This window comes from Pristiophorus japonicus, chromosome 18, assembly GCF_044704955.1.
Source record: "Pristiophorus japonicus isolate sPriJap1 chromosome 18, sPriJap1.hap1, whole genome shotgun sequence".
Lineage (NCBI taxonomy): Eukaryota > Metazoa > Chordata > Chondrichthyes > Pristiophoridae > Pristiophorus > Pristiophorus japonicus.
In genome coordinates, this window is record NC_091994.1 from 54552612 (window position 1) to 54578569 (window position 25958).

Below are 25958 nucleotides of genomic sequence, written 5' to 3' on the forward strand. Positions count from 1 at the left end.
GCTTTCATGATGTGGAAAACATTCAGTTTAAAACTTTTTCTTTGTAGATAAAATAATGGAGCAAGGAGCTAACTTTTGATTCTCAAAGTATGGAACGGGCAGTGGTGGGCACTGTGATTGACCTCGAGTAACCCTATTTTATACAGTTTACACACATTTTCCCCATCAAGATCCCAGATTGGAACTTTAAAAAAAATCAGGCCAAGGTTCTGCTCGGCTCGTGATTGATATCCATTGGCCGCCCCCCCCCCCCCACCATTGTAAAGTGTGCAGATATTGATATTGGATAAGGACAGGGCTTGCAGTTGGTTGTGATGTTTCCTATGGGCGTAAACACTTTTTGTCTAGCTTGTATTTCAAGAATGACCAATGAAGCTGGCAAGGCAGTGGAAGACTGTGGAACTGAGTGTGTGTTTTTCTTCAGGAGAGGGCGGAGCAGGTGGGAGGTAGGAGGAGTTGTATTAAATACTTTAACTGATATAAAAGTGATCAGGACACAAACTGGTAGAACTATCTCTGGTCCTTGCTGAAGGTGCAAACTTTAGTTCTGCAGTGATGACTTTCCTGTAATCGCTGTGTTGGGTAAAAATAACATTTTTGGCCAAGTGCTTTGTAGTGTATTCTGCACAGCTGCAGCCAAACAATCACTTGCAGAATTTAAAGAGAAGTTTCCCAGAAAACCTTCAGGTGTGGCCGTGACTTTAAACACAGCTAGAAAATGCTGACCGAGTTTCTGACACTCTTTCCCACGGGAACACTGAAATTAGTGTACATTTACAACAACAGAGCTGTCCTAATATAACCTAATTGTGTTGTAGATGTTTACCGGATAAGTTTAATGGGTATAGTGTATATGATCTGTTTTTTTTTAAAACCTCTAGTGCATGTATGACAGTACAGTGCTCTTTTATATACGGGAAACAATAAATTAAAATTAGACGGAGCAATATCTTTTACCATCTGCAGGCATACAGTATACAGCATTATCCTGTGCAGCAATGCGGTGATCCGCTATTTCCTGGAACACTAGTGTACACTATACTATCCTGCACAGGAACAACTTGTATAGCACCTTTAGCGCAGCGAAACCTCATGATTTAGGCTCTTGCTGAAACTTTTTCTATATCCAGTGCAAAAAGCCAATTCCGTAAGTCTGATTTATGGCCTGCACAAAGGTAATGTGTGCTCGGAATGAACAGTCAGTGCTTATAGACACGTAGTGCTCTCCTGATCTCTCCAACGAACAAACAACACTCTATCTATATCTATCTATCTATATATCTATCTATCTTTGAATAGTCTATTTTCTCACCAACGTTGTAATCCTATTTCAAAATAATAAACATTTCAAAAATGTAATAATCCCCATAACTTGGGACATGGATGTGTGAGGAAAAGCTTGTATGTGAAATTCAACATTGTTTTTCCAACAGTGCCAGCTTATTAAATTGCCTGGCAAAGCTGAGGTTCACAAAACAATATCTTACATAATTTCAAAAACTCTCTGCAGTATCGTAAGCAACTTTTGTCCTTGACAAGGGATAAACTGTTTGCCTCAACCCAAGAAGCAGTATGGTGGGAAAAGGAAGTAGTAACCTGGCAAAGTGTGGCACTTGCATCCAAACTCGGCCGCTTATATGATTCTGTCGACCAAAGAAAGACCTTCAAAGACCCTTGGATGATACCCTCAGAAGCTTGTTTCCAGCCAGTGGTTTATTTCCAGAACCCGAGTTGTGTGTCTGGGAGCCAGGCCACATTATTGAGTCAGCCATAACTGCTTTTGGCTCTAAAGGCTTGGAACAATAGGACATGAAATAGACTAAAATTAGAAAGACCAGCGCTCCAATGATCCATATTAATTATTTCTATCACCTGGATAAACATTGTCTCTAATATTCACTGAGCTAAGGTGAAAATACCTATGACTGAAGTGTTGTGCTCTTCAACCAAGACGCATGTTTCCTCAGTTTCCCCAGCGCAGAAAAACAGATGTAAAGACAACATTTAAACTTGTTACCAACCTGTTAATCAACAAATATAAAGAAATATTAATTATTGTCTCTTCTGATACAGAACAAAAGAATAAGGAGCAGACGTAGGCCATTCGACCCCTAGAGCCTGCCTCGCCATTCAATGAGATCATGGCTGATCTACCTCAACTCCACTTTCCTGCGCTATCCCCATATCCCTTGATTCCCTTAATATCCAAAAATCTGTTGATCTGTCTTGAATACACAACAACTGAGCCTCTGGGGTAGAGAATTCCAAAGATTCGCCACCCTCTGAGTGAAGAAGTTTCTCCTCATCTCAGTCCTAAATGGCTGATCCCTTAATCTGAGACTGTGACCCCTGGTTCTAGACTTATCTATCAATCTGCAATATTCAGACACTTTACAGAGTTGAAACCGGGCATCGAACACGGAATTTGGATGGGGTTTTAGAGAAAGTGAACAAAAGTGCAGACGATAAGGTAGGTTTCAAGAGAGATGCATCAAAGTGGGGCAGAAGGTAGAGTTATGCGGTGTGAATGATGAAGGCTTTGCCTCTGAACGTGTGACACGAGGAGGGATTCACAGAAGATCAGTGTCGAGAGTGATGCGTGCGACTTGGGAATTGGGGCTGTAGAATGGTGCAGAAGCAGGAGGTGGGAAAAGCATTTATGGATGACAATTTGGAAATCAAGGTACTGTAGGATGAGGCGTTGAGAGGCAAGTGAAAACAGGTGAACAGCGAGTGGAATAGGATGTAGATGGTGAGTTCTGGATGAATTGAAGTTTGGGAGACTAGTAAGGAGAGAGTTACAGAAATTGAATCTGTTGATGATGGTGTGGATGAGGATTTTTGTGGCATTTGGTATGAGGTTAGTGATTATTGCCCATCGTTCCATAGTTACATGAGTGATGCTCCTTTATTTACAAGGCACATGAATACTGAACTATCCTGTTTACTATTGTTTAACATGATAATCCTGCATCAACAATAGCATTAATGTATCCTGTACTTGTGCAACGTCAGATTTCAGTATATATAGGATGCAGTTTTATTTTTACAGATTTTCCGCATAAAGGGCCCCCATTAAAATCATTCCCAATTATATTTGCTGATTATTGCCCAAAAATTAACAATTGTTGACTCTCAATTTCCCCAAATCTCAGGACTTTGAATACTGAAATTTCTCTGCTTCTCTTCAGCACACAGTAGGAGTGTTTAATTTGGTTTGCAATGTTTGCTTTCCTTTCCTTCTCCTGTACATCGAAAAAGAATAAATGTTGTGAAACTAATTTTTTTTAACATTTGGCAAAAGTGTAGCTGTTGAAATAGGAAAAGGTTTTTATAACACCAAAAATTAGAATGTCAAGAATCCTGAGCACATGGAAGTCCTGTTTATACAGAAAGTGTATTGTTAACCTATGATAATGAAAATCAAATCTAGTATGATGTGGGAATCTTGTGGGAAGCTCAGGAAGCTATTTTGGCCCATTGTGTCTTATTTCATTGCTCGCAACTTTCTGCTCTTTCCCGCCACCTTTATTTTTTCCCTCTTAAACATTGATCGAATTAGCTTCAATAGTTACTATTATGTCTGTAATGTACTTATGAATGACTCCACAAGGCAATGTAGTGACCTTGGTCCTTCATTCCTAACTCGAGAGTGAGGCAGCCGCATGGTGGCTCCTCTTTTATGCAGCCCCTGCCACCAGGGCAGGAAACCTCGGTCTCCGTCAGTTGCACCCTCTAGTGGTGCAAGCATGTATATACACAGTGCAAACCTTATTGACAGTACATCAGGTAAACAAGTCTCCATCTTATGCAACTATACAGTGACTACACAGAGTATATCTATAGTCTGCATATATAACAGTTACTTTGTGATATTTTTGCATATTCAAATAATTCTTTGCATGAAGAGTTCTTCCAACTTTTCCCTCCTCGCTAATAGTACTAATCCTAAATTTATTCTCTCTTGTTACTGATTAATGGAAATAATCTTTCACTGTCTGTCTACTTAAACATTTTTCATAATTTTGGACACTTTTATAAGATCTCCTCTTAATCTTCCCTGTTCCAGTGAATACCATCCCAATATTTCAAGCTTTTCATCATAGTGATATCTTTTCACCGCTGCTGCCATCTTTTTCCATGGCTGCAGTTCCCTCCCTAAGTGTTGTCTTGTATGTTCATTTTGCCACATTCAACCATACTGTGATATTGATGAGATTGGACAAGCACTTTGTTTCAAAATGTATACACTTCATAAAATAAATTAATGTGGTTTTCTTCAATTCTGACTGAATAAAATGATAGAAATTTGGCATTTTAAACATGTGTTCAGTAGGTATCTGCTGGACAGCTATATTATTCCACATGCTGGCTACAATTCCCTTCTGTAAGCTCGGGCAGGAGGAAGGATTGACTATTTTCCAAGCTAAATGAAACCTCAAATCCTTGACGACAACATATTCCCTATAATAGAAATGCTGAAAGTCAAACCTATTTTTGAAGTGGGTATACAATTTATATCTTGATCACTACATAGGACTAAAAGGCTGAGCAGTTCTTGAGATGTTAGCTGAAACGCAGGAATCTTTGATGCAAGCTACTGTGTCGCTTGATTGCTTGGATTTAAGGCTGTGGGTGGTTAGAGCATTTAGACAGTATAATAAACCAGATTACACACACTGCACTGTATGCTTGCCACAGAATTGGCATGCTTGTGTAATAAATGTTACCGTGAACCTGTTGCAGACTGATTGAGCCTCTCCTTTCACTGCTGACTATAGATTCCGAATAGTGTTCCCCACGCACCCAGTACATGTGACATTGCAGCACTCCCTCGGTACTGCACTAAAATGTCATCACTCACTGTTTGTTTCCTCATATTGCTCTACTTCTCTTTGCTTCACTTGAATATTTCTTGCCTCTGGTGATCTTTTTCTGTGATTTTGGTTTGATCCTGTGGCTGATTTCTCGCTCACTTCTGATAGTTGGTTTTTCTCCCTTGTGTGTGCTCAATCACAGAGGTCAAAGGAAACCGGAGCCCACATGAACCAAAACTCACTCTAGGGTCTTTGTTGTGTGCTTTCCTTGTTGCAGTGTTGTGTGTTTATATGCAAGATGTTCCCGGTCAGTCTGGGAATTGAAATTTATAAGTGCTGAATTTCTGAGAGCTGGTCTGATTGCCACACTGTCCATTCTGTAACTGAAAAGCAATCCCAGAGTCCTTGCATATTGACACCAATAAAAGCACCACTTCTCCATAGGAGGACTCACATTTCTAGTCAGCATCACCATTGAATTATGTGCAGCCCCAAACACTGCTTCATTTGTTACCGTCAATTAAATTGTCACTCCAACCACTCTAGGAGACCAAATGAAGTGCCGTGCAACTTGTATCCATTCTTATACAGTGTATGCCTGCCTGTGTCCATGAGGTACAGCAGTACTTTTAAGTCGGGAGCTGCTCAGCTAATATCCCGGGGGCCACTCAGTTTTTCCTGCTCACGATCAAATTAGGTAGGGGACTAGGCACCCCTGCAGTATGACTATACTTGGGATTAAGATGCAATGCTGGAACAGTGTAGATAGAGCATCTAATCTGTGCTGTACCTGACCTAGGAGTACTTAATGTTGAGTTTAGGGAGCAAGAATGAAGTATGTTCCAAGCTCTCTCTCGATTAGTGCACAAATTCACCCCCAAAAATTAAACCTTTTGCTCTGATGATTGGTGTAAATGACAACTTTAAAAAAAAATGTTGCAGTTCTATTGCTAATTTGAATGTAATAGATTTTACGCGAGTGTGTTTTCTTCTCCTTTCCTGAGGGCATTGACTTAATGTAGTGTACGGTTCCATGGGCACCACCAGCCATCCGCTACCTTACCCACGTAGTATTTTAGGTTATGCCTCTGCAACGCCATGGGACATCTTTCTACATTAAAGGCACTATGAATGTAAGTTCATGTGAGTCTAGATAGTGAGAATCTAGGCTATTTAACTGTGGAGGACATCACACGGATGTTCCCGAACAGCAGTCAGGAGTGGGAATGTTGGCTGATTTATCTCTCTTTTTCCCCCCCCTCCCCCCCCCCCGCCCGCCCAACACACAAATCTCCAAAAGCCTAGGACACTGAGGCCAATTGTAGAACGTCAATTGTCTCAGACCGGCTTACTCAATAAAGATTAGGAATTGAATTTAAGACTACCTGGTCAGCATAGCTTAGTGCTACATCAATGTGATTAATGTTAGGGAAGGTGTACACTTTCTGCACCCTAGGTTTTCAAGCTGTGGTGTACAGACTCTAGGTAGTCCATTAGTCACCAGATTTCTACTCTGGGCTTGGACGAACTGAGCATCACGAGCATTATCTGAGGAATTCTTCATTGCAGATTTTTTTGGTATTGATGACCTATTCTGCTTCTGAACACTGTTTTCTGCAATGATGGTGCTATTGTACTTTGGGTGATTAGCAAATAGCCTTCATAAAGGTCCAAGGATCTCTGGGATGCAGTCAGTTCTGAAGAGTTGATGGGATCATGTGGGTCCGGTCCTCCTATCAGAAAGGAGGATTCCTCATCTGCTTATGGGGATTCCATTTACGAACGGAATCCCCAAAAGCATATTGGGCATCCCCAAATAACCAAGTAATTTATACAACTGGAATAAAAAGAAATGTTCCCATTTTCAAATTTAATTAAAAGCCCCTTTAATGAAGCATTTACAATAAAATACATTTTTTGAAATAATTTTAAACATTTTAATCCGGGCCAAAATTTACATAAACTAATGTTTGTGAATAATTTTTTAAAATAATTTTAATTTAACATTTATATTAACCCTTACGCTGGTGAAAGCAGGTCCTACGCTTGCTTTTACCAGGTGTAAGGGTGTGTGGCCATTTGCTGGGCAGCAGTTGGGCAAATAGCCCAACACTGCACCAGCGAAAGTGATTTTTGGATCGGTGTGGATGATCTGTCAAGGCGAACCTTGACAGATCGCAAGTTCCGCTTTGACGCTTGCAGAAACCTGGAACTTGCGGGGCCTTTTACAAGGCATCCGACGGCGTACGCGCTGTATACGCGTCATGGGGAACGGAAAATCCAGACCATGATTTTGATTTTTAAAAACTGCACTGAAATGATCCCTGACTTAACGAAAGGTGCAGGATGGAGAGAATCACTGTGATGGTTCGGAGGGTGCTTTTTCACAGGGGGTAAATTTTGCTGCCTCCAGTAACATCTCTTCAGTAACTTATTTCTCATTTGTATCTGTCCAGTATTTTAGAATTAATCGTGATTGCCCTTTTTTAAATATTTAAGGGTATTTCCACTGGTTGCTGGCAAATGTGGATTTTTTTTTTTTAAGTGTTAACAGCAAAGGTGCGGGAAGATTTTGTCTATCAAACAACCGCATCTAATTTTACTGCCCGTTGAATTTCTCTGCTCAAGCTCCAACATTTATCTTATAAATTTTAAACTAAAATATATAATTTCTCTCTCTGACTGGTCTCTGAATGCACTGGCAAACCCTGACATGAAATTGGAATAATTCACGACAGTTAATACAACACAAGAAATAAGATGACCTCAAATGAAGTTATATTTCAGTTGAGAGCTTCAGGTGTGCTGTGAACTAGGTGTGTGTCTGCCTGCCTGTGCGTCTAAACCGCTCAGCTGGTTTTATCTTTTAACTATTCCTGTGTATTCTTTATTCTATATTAATCTTGTAATTAATGTAGCCTTGTTTTGATAGGTAATGGCTACAAAGTGCTGCATGCTCAACTTTTAACAGGTATATTATTTTCTTTAAGTAATACAAATGCATCTCCTGGAGTATTGCTTGCAGGCTGAGGATGAGACTAGACTGGGCTGAGTTTGTGGCAGTCAGGCGTGGGAGAAACTGGTCTGGGTCAAAGTGCACGTGCAGGCTGTGGCTGAGAGTTAGATGAGTGTGGGACAACAAACCTTGTGTAGGGAAGAGAACAAGCTGTGGGATTGGCGATAGGGTAAATTCACAAAGTCTGCAGGCTCGGCCTGGGTTCAGGGTGAGGTAGGAGTGTGGGGAAGCAATGGGGTTGAGTGAAAGCTGGAGAGGAGGTGGAAATGGAGGCTGCTGGCGTGTGGACACAGGAAGTTGATCTGGGTGATGGAGGCTGGGGAATAGGTAAGATTCTCAATCAGGGTTTTGGATGAAGTATTAACTGCTGTTAGGACTGCTCTACATCAGGATTGGCTGTATGGTAGGTGCTGGTGTGTGGGGATCTAGGTGGAAGATTAACATAAAGAGGCAGAGATTGGGCTTGAAAGCTGTATTTTATAAAATTCAACATAGTTCATTTCTCTTGGTATTGCTTGCAGGGTTGTCCTTCTCCAGTTGGTCCAGTGATTGGGGTTAATTTGTTTGGGTTGTAAAGCTTGAATGAGATGCCCAAGGATAAATTGGAGAAGTTTACAGCACACAGTAAGTCCATTCACTTCTCTCGACCCCTCCACTGCCTCTGATTTGTCATACTGCTTGTCCAACATCCAGTATTGAATGAGCAGAAATTTCCTCCAATTAAATATTGGGAAGACCTACGCCATTGTCTTCGGTCCCCACCACAAAATCAGTTCCCTAGCCTCCGACTCCATCCCTCTCCATGGTCACTGTCTGAGGATGAACCAGGCCATTCGTAACCGTGGCTCCCTATTTGACCCTGACCTGAGTTTCCAACCCCATATCCTCCTTCACCAAGACCATCTACTTCCACCTCCATAATATGGCCCCCCCTCCACCTATGCCTCAGCTCACCTGTTGAAACCCTCATCCATGCTAATCGACTATCCGATGCTCATGGCCAGCCTTCCATCTTGGATAAATTTGAGCTCATCCAAAACTCTGCTCGTATCCTAACTTGCACCAAGTCCAGTTCACCCATCACCCCTGTCTTTGTTGACCTACACTGGCAACCCCTTGATTTTAAAATACTCATCCTAGTTCTCAAATCCCTCCGTGGCCTCTCCCTCTCCCTAGCTCTGTATCCTCCTCCAGCCCTACAATCCTCCACGATCTCTGTGCATCCTCAATTCTCTTCGCTTCACCATTGGTGGCCATGTCTTCAGTGCCTAGTCCCTAAGCTCTGGAATTCCCTCCCTAAAATTCTCCACCCCTCTACCATTCTCTCCTCCTTCAAGATGCTCCTTAAAACCTGCCTATTTGCCCGAATATCATCTTGTGTGGCTCGGTGTCAAATTTTGTTTGATACTCATGTGAAGCGCCGTGGGACATTTTACTACATTAAAGGCACTATATAAATGCAAGTTGTTGTGAGGCCCATCTTGCCTGTGTTGACTCTTTGGAGTAATCCATAACTAATCCCACCACTTCGCTGTCCCCATAGCCCTGTATCTCAGTTTCAAATATTTATCCATTTTCCCTTTCAAATACACACCAATCTCAGCCTCAACAATTCCATGTGGCAAAACATTTTGAGGTTTCTCCTAATCTCTCTCCCATTCACTTAGTGAGAATTTTAAATTGATTTCCCCCTCGTCACTGACTCACCATTGAGAGGAAACCATATTTCTTTTATTCTCTCTTACTCTATCAAACTCCTTTAATATTTTTAAAATCTCTAATAAACTTCCTCTTCGCCTTCTCTGGTCCAGGATAAATAGTCACGTGTATCTTGTGTCTCTACTTACAGCTATACTTTCCCATTCCTAGAATCAAGCTATGTGCTCCTTATGGCTTTAATATCCTTCCATCATGGGGTGTCTGCAACTGCATGCAGTACTCTGTTTGCACAAATACTACTACAATGCTCCTCTTCTCTCTGCCCATTTGTAAAATTCAAAATGCTGTTCAGCTTTATCTACCAGCAATGGCACATTCAGGAGATTATATATTTGAACCCCTAGGTGTGTCTCTTCATCAATACCACCCTTCAGTGTCGTTCTTGAGTGTTTACTCCCATTTGTTATTTTTCTTCGTCACACTCCTTCAATTGCGTTTGTGCCTCTGTCCATTCCACTAAACTGTTTTCCTGAAGTGGTTTTTAATCCATCTCGCTGTTTGCCAACTCCCACTTTTGTGTTTGAGAGCGACACAAGAAATAGTGTTTGTCTGTGATTTACCCAGAAGATAACTCTTTCTGGTTGAGCTTTCCTGAATTTCTGGAAGCTGCAAGTTGCCTCTACCAGGCAGTGTGTGGTGAAAGTCATCCGTATACTTGGTGACAATCTCAATATCTACTTCAAATTAGATGTTAGTAATAGGGGCGGGCTTTTAAATGCATTTTTATTGTGTTTGTGTCATTGAAACTGATAACTGTGGCCATTAGTGTTCAAAACTGATGGATGAGAAGCTAGTTTGTCTGCTAATCTCGTGTTTGTGGTGAAATTAATGTGTCTCGGTATGGTTATTTTCTGATTTTGCTCGTTGTGTTAAAATGCTGCTGCCGTGGAAATGGTTAGAATATCACTTTTTGTTCATTATTTCAGTTTTATAAGAACAGATTCCTATATGACAGTACAGAAACTGCCGATTGGTCCAACAGATGATCTGCAATTTGGTTGGTCCGTTAGGTGATATGGGCCAATCTCCTCATGGTGACCGTGGGAACTCTGTCTTTGTCATTTGGGTTGATTATGAATATGGTAAAGATGAGATTGGAAGCAGAAAGGTTACATATTGCTATAATGGCTGGACTAAACCGTGGTCAGATTACTCTGGACACGAGGGAATTCCATGTGAAATAATGAACAAATCAATTAAATGATTGACCTATGGTCTGCCTTTTATGAAAAAACTGTTAGCAATTGGAAAATTAAAAATGAGAAATTCATGTTCTATTATCAGCTTGTCTGTGAGCTGCTTTGATTATTAAGGTTGAGTTGCTGTTGCTAGGACAGGAGTAAATTTGCAATGATGCCTTTTGGTTTGACCGGCCAGTTGTCCATGAAACTGACTTCAGGCTCAAGCAAAACCTTTTTTTCTTTTCACATTTAACACAATTATTAATGTATGAACTTTTTCAAAAACCTGCATATCTTTAAAGTAGCAAGTACCCTTTAGGAATGAAAACACAAAATGCTGGAAATACTCAGCAGGTCTGGCAACATCTGTGGAGAAACAGTGTTGAGATTTCAGGTCTGATCTGATTGAGACCTGTCGTCAGATCTGGAAAAGTTGGGTAAAACAAGTTTTAAGCAAGTACAGAGACGGGAAGGGGAGGAAAGAATAAAATCTCATTGATCTCATTGAAACAGACAAAATTCTTACAGGGCTTGACAGGGTAGATGCAGGGAGGATGTTTCCTTTGGCTGAGGAGTCTGGAACCAGGGGTCACAGTCTCCGAATAAGGGGTTGGCCATTTAAGACTGAGATGAGGAGAAACTTCTTCATTCAAAGGGTGGTGAATCTTTGGAATTCTCTACCCCAGAGGGTTGTGGAGGCTCAGGACATTCAAGACAGATCGATAGATTTTTGGCTATTAAGGGAATCGAGGGATATGGGGACAGTGCAGGAGAGTGGAGTTGAGGAAGATGATCAGCCATGATCTCATTGAATGGCAGAGCAGGGCCGAGGGACTGAATGGCCTACTGTGATGCTAATTCTTATGTTCTTACAGACCTGTGATTGATGGAAGGTGGTAGAGATTAAATGACAAAAGGAATGATGCAAGGCAGAAGGAGATGGTAATGGGTCTAGGGGAGGTGTAAATGGAAAATAGCAGGAGCATCAGCAACAGCTGCCGTCCGAAAAAAATAGGAGCAGTGGTTATGATGTGAAATTGTTGAACTCCGTGTTGAGTCCCGAAGGCTGTAATGTCCCTAATTGAAAGATGAGGTGCCTTCCTCAAGCTGAAGTTGAGCTTCACTGGAACAGTGTAGGAGCCCGGAGTGAGGCAGAGAATTAAAATGACAGGTGAGCAAAAGCTCGGTCATTTTGCTTCAGGTATGCTTTAGGTTTGTTCCAGATTTTGCCCAGCTCCACAGTGATGGAGACCTGTTTTACACCAGGTAGTAATGTTGCTGACATCTGCCCGTGATGATATCCAAGCTGCAGAAGCAATGCCAGCCAGTAACACCTGGACCTGAGCTGGAGGCTGAACAGCAGCCAGCAGTTTGAGGGATTTTTTTTGCTCTTTCAATTTTAATGCTAAAACTGGGATGAAAATTGATTAGATATTACATAAGAATTAGGAACAGGATTGGGCCATCTAGCCCCTCGAGCCTGCTCCGCCATTCAACAAGATCATGGCTGATCTGGCCGTGGACTCAGCTCCACTTACCCGCCCGCTCCCCGTAACCCTTAATTCCCTTATTGATTAAAAATCTATCTATCTGTGATTTGAATAAATTCAATGAGCTAGCCTCAACTGCTTCCTTGGGCAGAGAATTCCACAGATTCACAACCCTCTGGGAGAAGAAATTCCTTCTCAACTTTGTTTTAAATTGGCTCCCCCGTATTTTGAGACTGTGCCCCCAAGTTCTAGTCTCCTGACCAATGGAAACCTCTCTGCCTCTTATCTTGTCTATCCCTTTCATTATTTTAAATGTTTCTATAAGATCATCCCTCATCCTTCTGAACTCCAACGAGTAAAGACCCAGTCTACTTAATCTATCATCACAAGGTAACCCTCTCATCTCCGGAATAAGTCTAGTGAATCATCTCTGTACCCCCTCCAAAGCTAGTATATCCTTCCTTAAGTAAGGTGACCAAAACTGCACGCAGTACTCCAGGTGCGGCCTCACTAATATCCTATACAGTTGCAGCAGGACCGCCCTGCTTTTGTACTCCATCCCTCTCGTAATGAAGGCCAACATTCCATTCGCCTTCCTGATTACCTGCAAACTAACTTTTTGGGATTCATGCACAAGGACCCCCAGGTCCCTCTGCACCGCAGCATGTTGTAATTTCTCCCCATTCAAATAATAATCCCTTTTACTGTTTTTTTTTTTTTCCCAATGTGGATGACCTCACATTTTCCAACATTGTATTCCATCTGCCAAACCTTAGCCCATTTGCTTAATCTATCTAAATCTCTTTGCAGCCTCTCTGTGTCCTCTACACAACCCGCTTTCCCACTAATCTTTGTGTCATCTGCAAATTTTGTTACATTACACTCTGTCCCCTCTTCCAGGTCATCTATGTATATTGTAAACAGTTGTGGTGCCAGCACCGATCCCTGTGGCACATCACTAACCACCGATTTCCAACCCAAAAAGGGCCCATTTATCCCGACTCTCTGCTTTCTGTTAGCCAGCCAATTCTCGATCCATGCTAATACATTTCCTCTGACTCCGCGTACCTTTATCTTCTGCAGTAACCTTTTGTGTGGCACCTTGTCGAATGCCTTTTGGAAATCTAAATACACCACATCCATCGGTACACCTCTTTCCACCATGCTCATTATATCCTCAAAGCATTCCAGTAAATTAGTTAAACATAATTTCCCCTTCATGATTTATGTAAATAAGGAAAGTATAACCCGTTGACCTTGACACTCTGGCAGTGCAGTCAAACGTAATCTTCAGCCAGCACTCCCTTTTACTTGTACCTCCCTAGTTTATAGTACATATATGCAAGATGGTGTTCATTTTGGTGGTGGGAGAAGGGGGGTAGGAGAAAGGGAATTAGCCTAAAGTTAAAACCAGGAACTTTTAGGAGTTTTGAGTTTTTTTTCCCCAATGCTTGTGAAGTAAACATCCTTACTCCCAGGGTGGTACTCTGGTAAGATGCAATTTGGGCAGAATTTTCCACAGTTGATAGGCAGCACAGTGTAGACATGAGCCCTTTAGTTATTTATAGCATGTTTTTGTGTGTGTGACACACCATGCTGAGATATGCACCTGGAGATTTCCCACAACAGCTTCGGTAAACATTGAATTTGAACACACCCCCACCACCTATAACTTGTTCAGGAGAGCAACCTGGGAATGAATTGAGAACTCTATATGGACACACTGCTGTTTCATTCCCAAGTTTGCTTTTCTATAAAGGTCCACTGGGAGGATTTAAGAGTTATTGTTGTGCTTGACCTGTCTGTTCCTTGTTCATGGATGGAGCCCAGGCTTGTTCTCCTACCTGTCCAGCTCTTCAAGTTACAGTTTTTGTCCTATTGCAGAGTTTTCAATTATCCAAAACCACCAAATCCCACTCAAATGGAATGTTGTAATTTTGGTGATGGAGACTTTTATTATGTGACTACCTTTAAACTGATACTTGAAGGGGAATATGTTCTGAATTAACAATCAAATATAAAGGAAGGGACTGGTTTCAGTTGCCATATTTAACACTTTTAAAAAGTGGTTAGAAGCAGCCAGGGACACATTTGCATTGATATTGTGGAGTAGCTGTGACACCTGTAAGTGTGAAGGCATCCCTTCTGATCGCATCTCGAGAGTGGAAAATAATGAACACTTTCCTGCTAAGTGCAGGAGCAGATTTTGAAACTAATTGGAAACCTGCACCTATTTCATATTTCTTTAACTGGAATAAGTAGTAATATTTTCAGGAACTAAAATCCTATTATGGAGCACCTTTAAAAACAAGGATATACTAAGTATTATAGGAGGGGATCATCTTTCTAAGCCTGCGCAGTACTCCATCAGCTGCTCTGCAACCATTGCTGATACGGTACTAGGAAATCCCCAATTATCAGCACTTTAGCCTTTACTAAAATTTCCAAGTAACGTTGACAATAATGACTGTTCTTGGTATTTTGGGGATTTAAAAAAAAACTTGATGCAGCATTGATTTGAAGTGCTCAGACAGAATTGATTTATGTAGAGATGCACAGATTGTAAGCTCCAGTGTAAATATTGCCACATTTAATACTCCCTAAAGAGTCTGGAATCTACCCCTTGATAAGAACTTTCCAGCTTCCAGAGATGGTTAGGGTAGGGATTTAATTTTTTTAAACCACTGTTGCATTTTAGAGTAACGGCTCATTTTGTTGAAAGGAAACTGGAGGTGGAGAATACAATATATAAAATTATAAAAATTTCCTTCTACTCCACTCTTTCTTCCCCCCCCCCCCCCTCCCCCGAAGAGGGGTGAAAGATTGCTCACTTATTCTCTAACCTGTTTGAATATTCTCCTCCCTTGCTGGCACAGGATGGGTCTCCAAATTGTGTGTTTCAGTCTCAGCAAGCATTGGAGATCAGCATCCTTCCCGGTTCAGGGTGTTGATACCCAAGAGCATTCAGTCATCTGTGAACTGCCATGAAGGCACAAGCTTGGATACTCCTGCTCTAACACCATCCAAAGGATAACACATCTATAAGGAATCTATGGCCAGGGGTGGGGTGGGGTGTGGTTAAAGCTTCATGGTTTTATCTTGAGCCACTAGCCCCCCCCCCCCCACCCCTCCCAAAGCTGTTGCAGAAATGCACCTGACCTTGCGGGTGTGAGGCATTCAGACGAAGAATCCCAGTTCAATCTCTGCTGTTCTCTGACCTCAGCCAGCCCAGCATTTGGCCTCAGTCTCCAAAGCTAGGGAGGACGAAAGAAACTATATCAACCAGGGTCCCTGCTCCTGATTGCCATTGCATGCCATCTATCAAAGTATGACTATGTGGGGAGGACAGGCTCTGTCCTCTGACACTTGCTGTCCAGGCTCATGTGAAGCATGGCCTTTTCGGCAAGGTTACTGGAAGGCTGTGTTGGCAGTTAACGCACTTTCAGGAAAATAGGGAACTATGTTAGGAGTGGGGAGGAGAGAACCCTCACAGTTTGATACTGGCAATCTGAGATTTATCTCTCAGGTTTTCGCCAGTGTCTTTCTCTCTCCCACCCCACCTGTTTTTAGAAAGTTATTTTCTTGTCTTGTATGGCAGCATCTGACATTGATATTTTACCATAATGTCTGTTGCGTCGCCTGATACTGCTTCATTATCCTTGATACTGAATGTTCATCAGTATTGTCACCAGCAGGCTGCTGAGGCAACTCTTACAGAGTGTTGACATAGGCGGGGAGCTGGTTTCTACTGATCGTCTGCTGAGTAGCTTAGTGTGGGGTTTCAGAATTGGATTTTGCTGTTTCTGTAGCTTCTTTAGATCGGTTTGTGGATACTGCTGCCGTTGTAGCATCCGTAGATTAATTTTAGGTTTTTTAAATGTTTAGTATATTTAGGTGATTGTTGAATAGGTGCAAATGAATTATGAGGTTTGCACCATAAAATATGTTCATTTTTAGAAACTCCCCAAAAAATTTCTAAAATATGAGACAACTTCAGTATATCAGTGCATCTGAGCAATCAACACAAAACAGGCTTCAGTCTCGCGTAATCTCTGTTAAACTAGTACTCTTGTGCTCACTATTTTGGGAGAATTTCCTTCTCGTTAAAATGAGATGTTGGTGCAGGAAAATGGGATCAATTCATTTATTGCAAGTGGTGTGGGCATCAAAGACTTCTGCATCAGATGTAGCATGGGCCCCAAGTGCAGCAAAGCCCTATCTGCATTGTCATAACATGCCCAACCTGAGTGCAGAACAACACCTATCTGAGTGCTTATTGCAGGGGCTGCATTGAAACCCAGGTCCCACAGGAGAAGGAAACATCAGTATTTTTGCACCATTCATTGGCTGTGATGGCATACTAGCCAGTTGCTCCTGAGCCTCTGAAACCTCACTGAGGAAGCGTGTGGGAGTGAGTCTGACATGATCTCTCTTTCTCTGCATCACTGAGATCAGGAAGGAGAGTGTGTAGGAGTTGCAGAATAAACTTGCTGGATTGTACTGTGATGACCAGATTTTTAGATTGATTTTTCTATTTTTAAACTGACAAGTTTGTTTTTGATTTCATCAAAGACTGCACGCACATTCCCAATTATTGGCCGATGGGTCACTAAGTAAAACTTGCCTCTATATAGCACCTTATGTCCTTCAGACACCCCAAAGTGCTTCAAATCCAGAGAATTACTGCTTGAAGGGTCATCATTTTTATGTAGGCGGTAGTGCAAAAATGTGTAGAGTCTCTTAATTCAAAGTTGCCTAATTTGAATTCAAATTGTGCAAAAATAAAAGCACCTATGCTGTTTTATTTAAATTGCTTAATTCGAATTACTGAATAATTGAAAAAAAATTTGAGCAAACAAATTGATTTGAATTAACAGGAGTACTGCAGTATACTGAACTAGCATAAAAACATCTAGATTGCTACAGATCCTAAGAACTAAGCTGTAGATGTTAAACGCCTGCCTGTCCTGTCTGAACTGCCTGGCTACCAGGACCAACTTGTGTCTCTGTCACTCAATTGTCATTGTTTGAATAAAAATAGCCTCCCATAAGTAGTGACTTGTGTATCTATGCTTTATGATGGTCTGTTATCTGCAATACAAAGGCTCCCAGTACATTCCTGGAGAGTCTGGTAACCGAGCAAATAGCAGGGCTAAATAATAGGATAACTCTCCTGTGAAGCGCCTTGGGATGTTTTAATATGTTAAAAGGCACTATATAAATGCAAGTTGTTTTAAAACATTGGGTTTGAAATCTTGCAAGCAGAGCTCTTGCTCATGATTTGAATGCTAATTTGGAAGTCAAAAATACTGTACTTTTCTTAAAAAAAAACACAAAATGCTGGAAATCTCAGCGGGTCAAACAGCACCTGTGGAGAGAGAAACAGAGTTAACGTTTCAGGTCGAAGACCCTTCGTCAGAACTGGAGTTAACTCTGTTTGTCTCTCCACAGATGCTGCCTGACCTGAGATTTCCAGCATTTTCTGTTTTTATTTCAGATTCCAGCATCCGCAGTATTTTGCTTTTGTACTGTGCTTTTCTGTTATGTTTACATTTCCTCCGCACCCTTTTTTAACCTTGGGGCGTTCTTCTGTAAAACATGACTGTCAACTGCTGTTCACCAATGTGAGTGGTACAATCGCTAATGTTTCTAATGTTTTTTGTTTCTGTCTTCCAGATCCGTAACATGGTGGCGGTGCTGGAGGTGATCTCCAGCTTGGAGAAGTATCCCATTACCAAAGAGGCCCTTGAGGTAAATAGTTCATGAACACTGCTAGGCTATTGTGCTACTGCATGTAAGTAAAGTTTAACAGGACACTAACAATATTCCGACAGTGGATAGTCAAGGGGCTATGGGGGGGATGAACTTAACACAATCACTAAGGAGGTGGTACTCAGTAAGATAATGGGACTAAAGGCAGATAAAACCCCTGGACCTGATGGCTTGCATCCTAGGGTTTTAAGAGAAGTAGCGGCAGGGATTGTGGATGCATTGGTTGTAATTTACCAAAATTCCCTGGATTCTGGGGAGGTCCCAGCAGATTGGAAAACTGCAAATGTAATGCCCCTATTTTAAAAAAAGGAGGCAGACAAAAAGCAGGAAACTATAGATCAGTTAGCCTAACATCTGTGGTTGGGAAAATGTTGGAGTCCATTATTAAAGAAGCAGTAGCAGGACATTTGGAAAAGCAAAATTCGGTCAGGCAGAGTCAGCATGGATTTATGAAGGGGAAGTTATGTTTGACAAATTTGCTGGAGTTTTTTGAGGATGTAACGAATAGGGTGGATAAAGGGGAACCAGTGGATGTGGTGTATTTGGACTTCCAGACGGCATTTGACAAGGTGCCACATAAAAGGTTACTGCACAAGATAAAAGTTCACGGGGTTGGGGGTAATATATTCGCATGGATATTAGCATGACTAATAGAGAGTCAGGATAAATGGTTCATTCTCTGGTTGGCAACCAGTAACTAGTGGGGTGCCGCAGGGAGCAGTGCTGGAACCCCAACTATTTACAATCTATATTAATGACTTGGAAGAAGGGACTGAGTGTAACATAGCCAAGTTTGCTGACGATACAAAGATGGGAGGAAAAGCAATGTGTGAGGAGGACACAAAAAGTCTGCAAAAGGACATAGGCTAAGTGAGTGGGCAAAAATTTGGCAGATGGAGTACAATGTTGGAAAGTGTGAGGTCATGCACTTTGGCAGAAAAAAATCGAAGAGCAAGTTATTATTTAAATGGAGAAAGATTGCAAAATGCCGCAGTACAGTGGGACCTGGGGGTTCTGGTGCATGAAACACAAAAAGATAGTATGCAGGTACAGCAAGTGATCAGGAAGGCTAATGGTATCTTGGCCTTTATTGCAAAGGGGATGGAGTATAAAAGCAGGGCAGTTTTGCTACAGCTATATAAGGTATTGGTGAGGCTACACCTGGAATACTGCGTACAGTTTTGGTTTCCATATTTACGAAAGGATATACTTGTTTAGGAGGCAGTTCAGAGAAGGTTCACGAGGTTGATTCCGGGCACGAGGGGGTTGACTTAGGAGGAAAGGTTGAGTAGGTTGGGCCTCTACTCATTGGAATTCAGAAGAATGAGGGGTAATCTTATCGAAACGTATAAGATTATGAGGGGGCTTGACAAGGTGGATGCAGAGAGGATGTTTCCACTGATGGGGGAGACTAACACTAGAGGGCATTATCTTAGAATAAGGGGCCGCCCATTCAAAACAGAGATGAGGAAAAATTTCTTAGGGTTGTAAATGTGTGGAATTCGCTGCCTCCGAGAGCTGTGGAAGCTGGGACATTGAATAAATTTAAGACAGAAATAGACAGTTTCTTAAACGATAAGGGGTTATGGGAAGCGGGCAGGGAAGTGGAGCTGAGTCCATGATCAGATCAGTCATGATTGTATTACGTGGCGGAGCAGGCTCGAGGGGCCGTATGGCCTACTCCTGTTCCTATTTATGTTCTTGAGTCTATTGTAGTTAATTGGTTTTACAATTGCAGTGTCATAAATTACTTGTCAAACACCACCAAATTGATAAAATAAGAAGTGGGTAGGGATTTTTCCTCAAGTACTGTCTTTCACATCTCCATATAAGCCAGTTTTCAATTTGTATAAACCTTTACACTTGTATTTATTGGCAGCCTTGACTCCAAGCTGGTTACGAAGTGGAGAGCAGCTTTGTACCCAATGTTCATGATGTAATGAGTTGCTGCTCTTGTCATTGTTTATATTATGGGGTGTATTCAACAATGATAACTGCATGAGTGTAAGATGCACAGGTCCTCCAAGTCATTGTGAGTTTGAAATAATTGCAAATGCATTAAGCTGTGCAGTTAGTACTGCCGTGTCTATTCTTGGGAGATCTGTGGGGACCACTAATGTTAAAAGTGCAATGATGTCCTGTACAGATTGGTTCAGAATTCGATCTGTTTGTAACTAGATCTTAAGTGGTAGAGCTAATCCAAGTGCTGAAGCAGCTATTTACATTTGCCACCATTGGCACCCAGCAGTCAGAAACACTGGGAAAATCCCCTCCAGAGCTGTGTCTTGGTGGCTTCAATGGCACTGGGGTTGTTTTGTTTAAATGCTCGCCTCCGGTGCTCTTGTTGTCTGAGGCAGTTGTATAATTTAATGAGGTTTAAGAGATCAGTATTAGCAGAACCTGGAGTGTATGTTGCCTGCCATCTTGGCCTGATTATGGTGAGAGTCCAAGGGAACCTTAAAACCAGCTGGGAGGAAGAATGAAGTCCACCTGTTTATATTGCAGCATAAGACTTGTCACTTATTTGTTAGATGGCAATTCCAACAGTAGTAATGAGCTCTGGGGACGGAGTGAAAATCAGCACTGGATTTTCCGCTTCATTCCTCTTCGTTGGCGAAACTGCTCTGGCAGCAGTTGTGTGGAGCTCTACAGCTAGGAATATTCTTCTCCAGCTGCAGGGAGTGGTGTCAATGTGGGAGAGATGGGAACAGATCGTGGGAGGGGCAAAAATGGGGACAACAAAATAAATGGACTCTTTTAAAGGGGGACGTTGGTCAATTTTGCCATGGTTCAACAACAACAGCTTTTTATATAGCGCCTTTAACGTCCCAAGGCGCTTCCCAGGAATGTTATAAGACAAAACAAATAAATTTGGCACCGAGCCACATAAGAAGAAATTAGGGCAGGTCAAAGAGGTAGGTTTTAAGGAGCGTCTTGGAGGGTAAAGAGGCGGAGAGATTTAGGGAAGGAGGGAGTTCCAGAGCTTGGAGCCCAGGCAGCTGAAGGCACGACCACCAATGGTTGAGCAGTTATAATCAGGGATGTGCAAGAGGACAGAATTTGAGGAGCGCAGATATCTCGGGGGTTGTGAGACTGAAGGAGAGTAGAGAGATAGGGAGGGGCGAGGCCATGGAGAGATGTGTAAATAAGGATGAGAATTTTGAAATCGAGGCGTTGCTTAACCTGGAGCCAGTGTAGGTCAGCGAATACGGGTGATGGGTGAGTAGGACTTGGTACGAGTTAGGACACTGACGACCTCAAGTTTACGTGGCAGGCCAGCCAGGTGTGCGTTGGAGTAGTCAAGTCTAGAGGTAATAAAGGTATGGATGAGGGTTTCAGCAGCGGATGAGGGTTTCAGCAGCAGATGAGCTGAAGCGGAGGTGGGCAATGTTATGGAGGTGGAAATAAGCGATTTTAGTTATGCTGCGGATATGTGGCCGGAAGCTCATTTCAGGGTCAAATATGACACCTAGGTTGCGAACAGTCTGGTTCAGCCTCCAGTAGATGCTAGGGAGAGGGAAGGAGTAAGTGGCTAGGAAACGCAGTTTGTGGCGGGGACCAAAGACAGTGGCTTCGATCTTCCCATATTTAATTGAAGAAAATTTCTGCTCATCCAGTACTGGATGTCTGACAAGCAGTTTGACAATTTAGAGACCGTGGAGGGATCGAGACATGTGGTGGTGAGGTCGTGCTGGGTGTCGTCAGCATACATGTGGAAACTGACGCCGTATTTTCGGATGATGTTGCCAAGGGGCAGCATAAAGATGAGAAATAAGAGGGGGCCAAGGGCTAGATCCTTGGGGGACAGCAGAGGTAACGATGTGGGAGTGGTCCCCTAAATTCCCCTATAAAGGCCTTTAATATGTCCGGATCTGCCATTTTCGGTTGCCAGAAGCTGATTTTGGAGGTTTTTTTTTTGTAGATTCTCTTTCCTTTGTGCAAGGTATGACTCCAGCCAGTGCAGAGTATTTCCCTGATTCCCATTGACTTCAGTTTTACAAGGGCTCCTTGATGCCACATTTGGTCAAATGCTGCCTTGATGTCGAGGGCAGTCATTCTCGCCTTGCCTCTGGAATTCAGCTCTTTTGTCCATGTTTGGACTAAGGCTGTAATGAGGCCTGGAGCCAAGTGGTTCTGGCGGAACCCAAGCATCGGTGAGCTGGTTATTGATGATAGCACTTTCAACAACACCTTCCGGCTGAGAGTAGACAGATGCTTTCCCACTATCTGAAGACTAGGAGAATGTAGAGAATAAACACCATGGTATTGTAAAGTATAAACTGCAAATTGGTATCATTAAATGTTAAATAGCATCAGTTAATACAGCAGTTTTTCTTACTACAACAACAACATACATTTATATAGCGCTTTTAACATAGTAAAACATCCCAAGGCGCTTCGCAGGAGTGTTAGCAAACAAAATTTTGCACCGAGCCACATATTAGGGCAGATGAAAGATTTTAAGGAGTGTCTTAAATGAGGAAAGAGCGGTTTAGGGAGGAAATTCCAGAACTTGGGGGCTAGGCAGCTGATGGCACAGCAGTCAATGGTGGAGCGATGAAAATTGGGGATGCGCAAGAGGCCAGAATTGGAGGAGCACAGATAACTTGGAGGATTGTACGGCTTGAGGAGATTACAGAGGTAGGATGGGGTGACGCCATGAGATTTGAAAACAAGGATGAGAACTTTAAAATTGAGGCTAATGTAGGCCAGCGAGCAAGGGTGATGGGTGAGTGGGATTTGGTGCGAGTTAGGATACGGGCAGCAGAGTTTTGGAAAAGCGCAAGTTTATGGAGGGTGGAAGATGGGAAGCCGGCCAGAATGCGTTGGAATAGTCAAGTCTCGGTAACAAAGGCATGGATGAGAGTTTCAGCAGCAGATGAGCTGAACTGAGGCGGGACGGAGTCGGGCAATGTTACAGGGGTGGAAGTAGGTAGTTTTAGTGATGGCGCGGATGTGTGGTTGGAAACTCATCGTCTCGGGATCAAATACGACACCAAGGTGGCGAAACAGTCTGGTTCAACCTCAGCCATTTGCCAGAGAGAGGGATGGAGTCGGTGGCTAGGGAACGGAGTTGTGGTGGGGAGAGAGGACAATGGCTTGGGTCTTCCCAATATTTGTTACAGATTTTCTCACTGCTGCTTCCTCCAAGACAAAATAACAAACAATACTCTGATAGATTAAAAATATATAGCCCTTATGATATGAATTGTGACAGAACTATTTATCAGTGTTCAGAAGAATCCAAAAATCAACGGGACTTTTGAATGAAAGTTGGGTTTCCTTTTTAGCAAACTTTCAATATGAGAGGTATACGGACGATGTAAATTCGAATTCAATCCACTTGAGTTTGGATGGCCTTGCTTGAATAAAAACTTAGCAACTAGAACTATGATTTATGCTACGTGACTGTTTTCATGTTCAACATTTATTTTCAACACGCTAGAGTTTAGCAGAGCTTGAACTTTGAGGTGAAATATTGCAGTCTGGATACATTTCCCTAGCTAGAGTTTCATGCCTATAATATATTCCCCTCACAGCTCAATATTTTGTGCAGTCCAATGTGCATTGAAACAACTAAGAAACCCATTTGGGGCAGGAATTTCTCATTGAACACAATGACAAGCTCTGATTGCATGCAGCTAGTTAAGTGTGTTGTTTGACCTTTGGATAAACTGTCCAGATAAAATATCCAGGTCTGCCCAATGTTGTCACATTGAGCTTTGCAGATGCAATGGTGTACTTGGGATAAAATTCTCTTGAGACTCTGCTTGCACTGCATTTGGAGCTGCCTCTACGTTGGTCTCGTGCGGGGTCAGCATGCTTGCCTCACACACCCCAGGCTCCCTTGGACAACCATATATACTGAGTGCCTGTCTGCAGTTGATGCACTTAGTCTCCTGGGTCCCTTGCCTGGGGCAGTCAGGCCTGTTTCAGGTTGGTGAAGGCCTGCTTCTGCACAAGTGAATCATCTACTGGTTGACCAAGTGTAGACATGCACCTTCCCACCTCTTCTCTGCTGCTCTGCATCTATGAGGCTGCACAATGCCACCTGTGTCCATTGCAGCTGACTGCCTTGATTTTTGTAATGGGTTGGTTTTTTCTTGCCATAGCCTGGCCTTCAACTACACAGGCAACAGAAGCATTAACATGTACATAATTTCCCCACTGCATCATGCAGTTTACTTTCTCACCCATCCACAGTAGACACTCTTTGCCATACTTTAGCCATGGATGCATCTTTCTTCCCCAAAATACCTGTCTCCCTCGAAGCTGATCGTCACACAACAAATGCACGCCCATCAGAGTTGGATCACATCCTGTATTACATAAGCCTGCTGCTAGCTAGTTATTTGCAATGATCGGGTGTAAATACTATGTTGAACTCTGCGAGCTCAGCGTTGGTGTTGCCACACAGGTGTTCCAACAATCTTGTGTCGTCTTGACTGAACCCTGTAATTCCTCTTGGACCAACAATTGCCTCCTTTTACTCAAGGTCCCTCCTATCTCCCCCTCTATGATCTAGGCTGTGCAGTCTTCAGTTTATGGAGTGTCAGCTGATCACCTGATTTGGCCCTCTGTATAGGCCCCCTAACAGTAGCCACACTGTAGGAAAAGTATAAATCAAGAAATAATGGGGGCTTGCAATAAGCGTGGGCGACTTTAATCTTATAGATTGGTCAAATCAAATTGGCAAAGGTAGCCTTGAGGACGAGTTCATAGAGTGTATTAGGGACAGTTTCTTAGCACAATACGTTGTGGAACCAACCAGTGAACAGGCAATACTGTAGGAAAATGCGAGGTTGTACACTTTGGCAGGAGAATAGATAAGCAAAATATTATTTAACTGGAGAGAGACTACAGAATGCTGCAGTAAAGAGGCATCTGGGTGTCCTCGTACATGAAATGCCAAAAGTTAGCATGTAGGTACAGCAAGTAATTAGAAATTCAAATGGAATGTTGGTCTTCATTGCAAGGGGGATGGAGTATAAAAAGTAGTAAAGTCTTGCTACAACTGTACAGGGCATTGGTGAGACTCAGATGAGGAGAAACTTCTTCACTTAGAGTTGTTAACCTGTGGAATTCTCTACCGCAGAAAGTTGTTGATGCCAGCTCATTGGATATATTCAAGAGATAGTTAGATATGGCCCTTAAAGCTAAAGGGATCAAGGGGTATGGAGAGAAAGCAGGAAAGGGGTACTGAAGTGAATGATCAGCCATGATCTTCGTGAATGGTGGTACAGGCTGGAAGGGCCAAATGGCCTACTCCTGCACCTATTTTCTATGTTTCTATGTCTATGTTTTACCACACCTAGAGTACTACATACAGTTTTGGCCTCCTTATTTAAGGAGGGATATACTTGCATTGGAGGCAGTTCAGAGAGGGTTGATTTCTGGGATGAAAGAGTTGTCTTATGAGGAAAGGTTGAGCAGGTTGGGCCTGTACTCATTGAAGTTTAGAAGAATGAGAAGTGATATTATTGAAGCATATAAGATTCTGAGTGGGCTTGTCAGGGTAGATGCTATGAGTATGTTTCCCCTTGTATGGGACTCTCGAACTAGGGGGCATAGTTTCAGAATAAGGGGTCGCCCATTTAAGATGGAGATGAGGAAGAATTTCTTAGGGTCATGAATCTTTGGAATTCTCTACCCCAGAGAGCTGTGGAGGCGGAGTCATTGAATATATTTAAGGCTGAGATAGACAGATTCTTGACCTATAGGGGAGTCGAGGGTTATGGGGGAGCAGGCAGTAAATTGGAGTTGAGGTCAAGATCAGATAAGCCGTGATCTTATTGAATGGCGGAGCAGGCTCGAGGGACTGTATGGCCTACTCCTGCTCCTATTTCTTAGGTTCTTGTGTTCTTATGTTGGTGAATTGTGTACTGGTCGATCTGTGTAGACATTCACCCTCCCACCTGCCTGTCTGCTCCTGTGTACTTGTGAGGCTGCGAAGTGCTTGCCT

General features: G+C 42.5%; 1 protein-coding gene and 1 long non-coding RNA gene across 9 annotated transcripts in view; one reads left to right on the plus strand and one right to left on the minus strand.

Moving 5' to 3' along the window:
• crsp7 (cofactor required for Sp1 transcriptional activation, subunit 7) overlaps window positions 1–25958 on the plus strand; it is a 154963-nt gene that overhangs the window by 108720 nt on the left and 20285 nt on the right. For 5 of the 6 annotated variants that reach the window (XM_070860060.1, XM_070860059.1, XM_070860054.1 and 2 more), the window contains exon 2: window positions 17900–17974. In XM_070860060.1, the coding sequence (XP_070716161.1) occupies window positions 17909–17974 (66 nt within the window). In that variant the 5' untranslated portion in view covers window positions 17900–17908. Of the gene's footprint in view, window positions 1–2388; window positions 2471–17899; window positions 17975–25958 lie in introns of those variants that run through there. The other variant, XM_070860058.1, reaches the window with a different exon arrangement.
• LOC139228745 (uncharacterized) overlaps window positions 1–25958 on the minus strand; it is a 107210-nt gene that overhangs the window by 33190 nt on the left and 48062 nt on the right. The gene's annotated exons all lie outside the window — the stretch shown is intronic.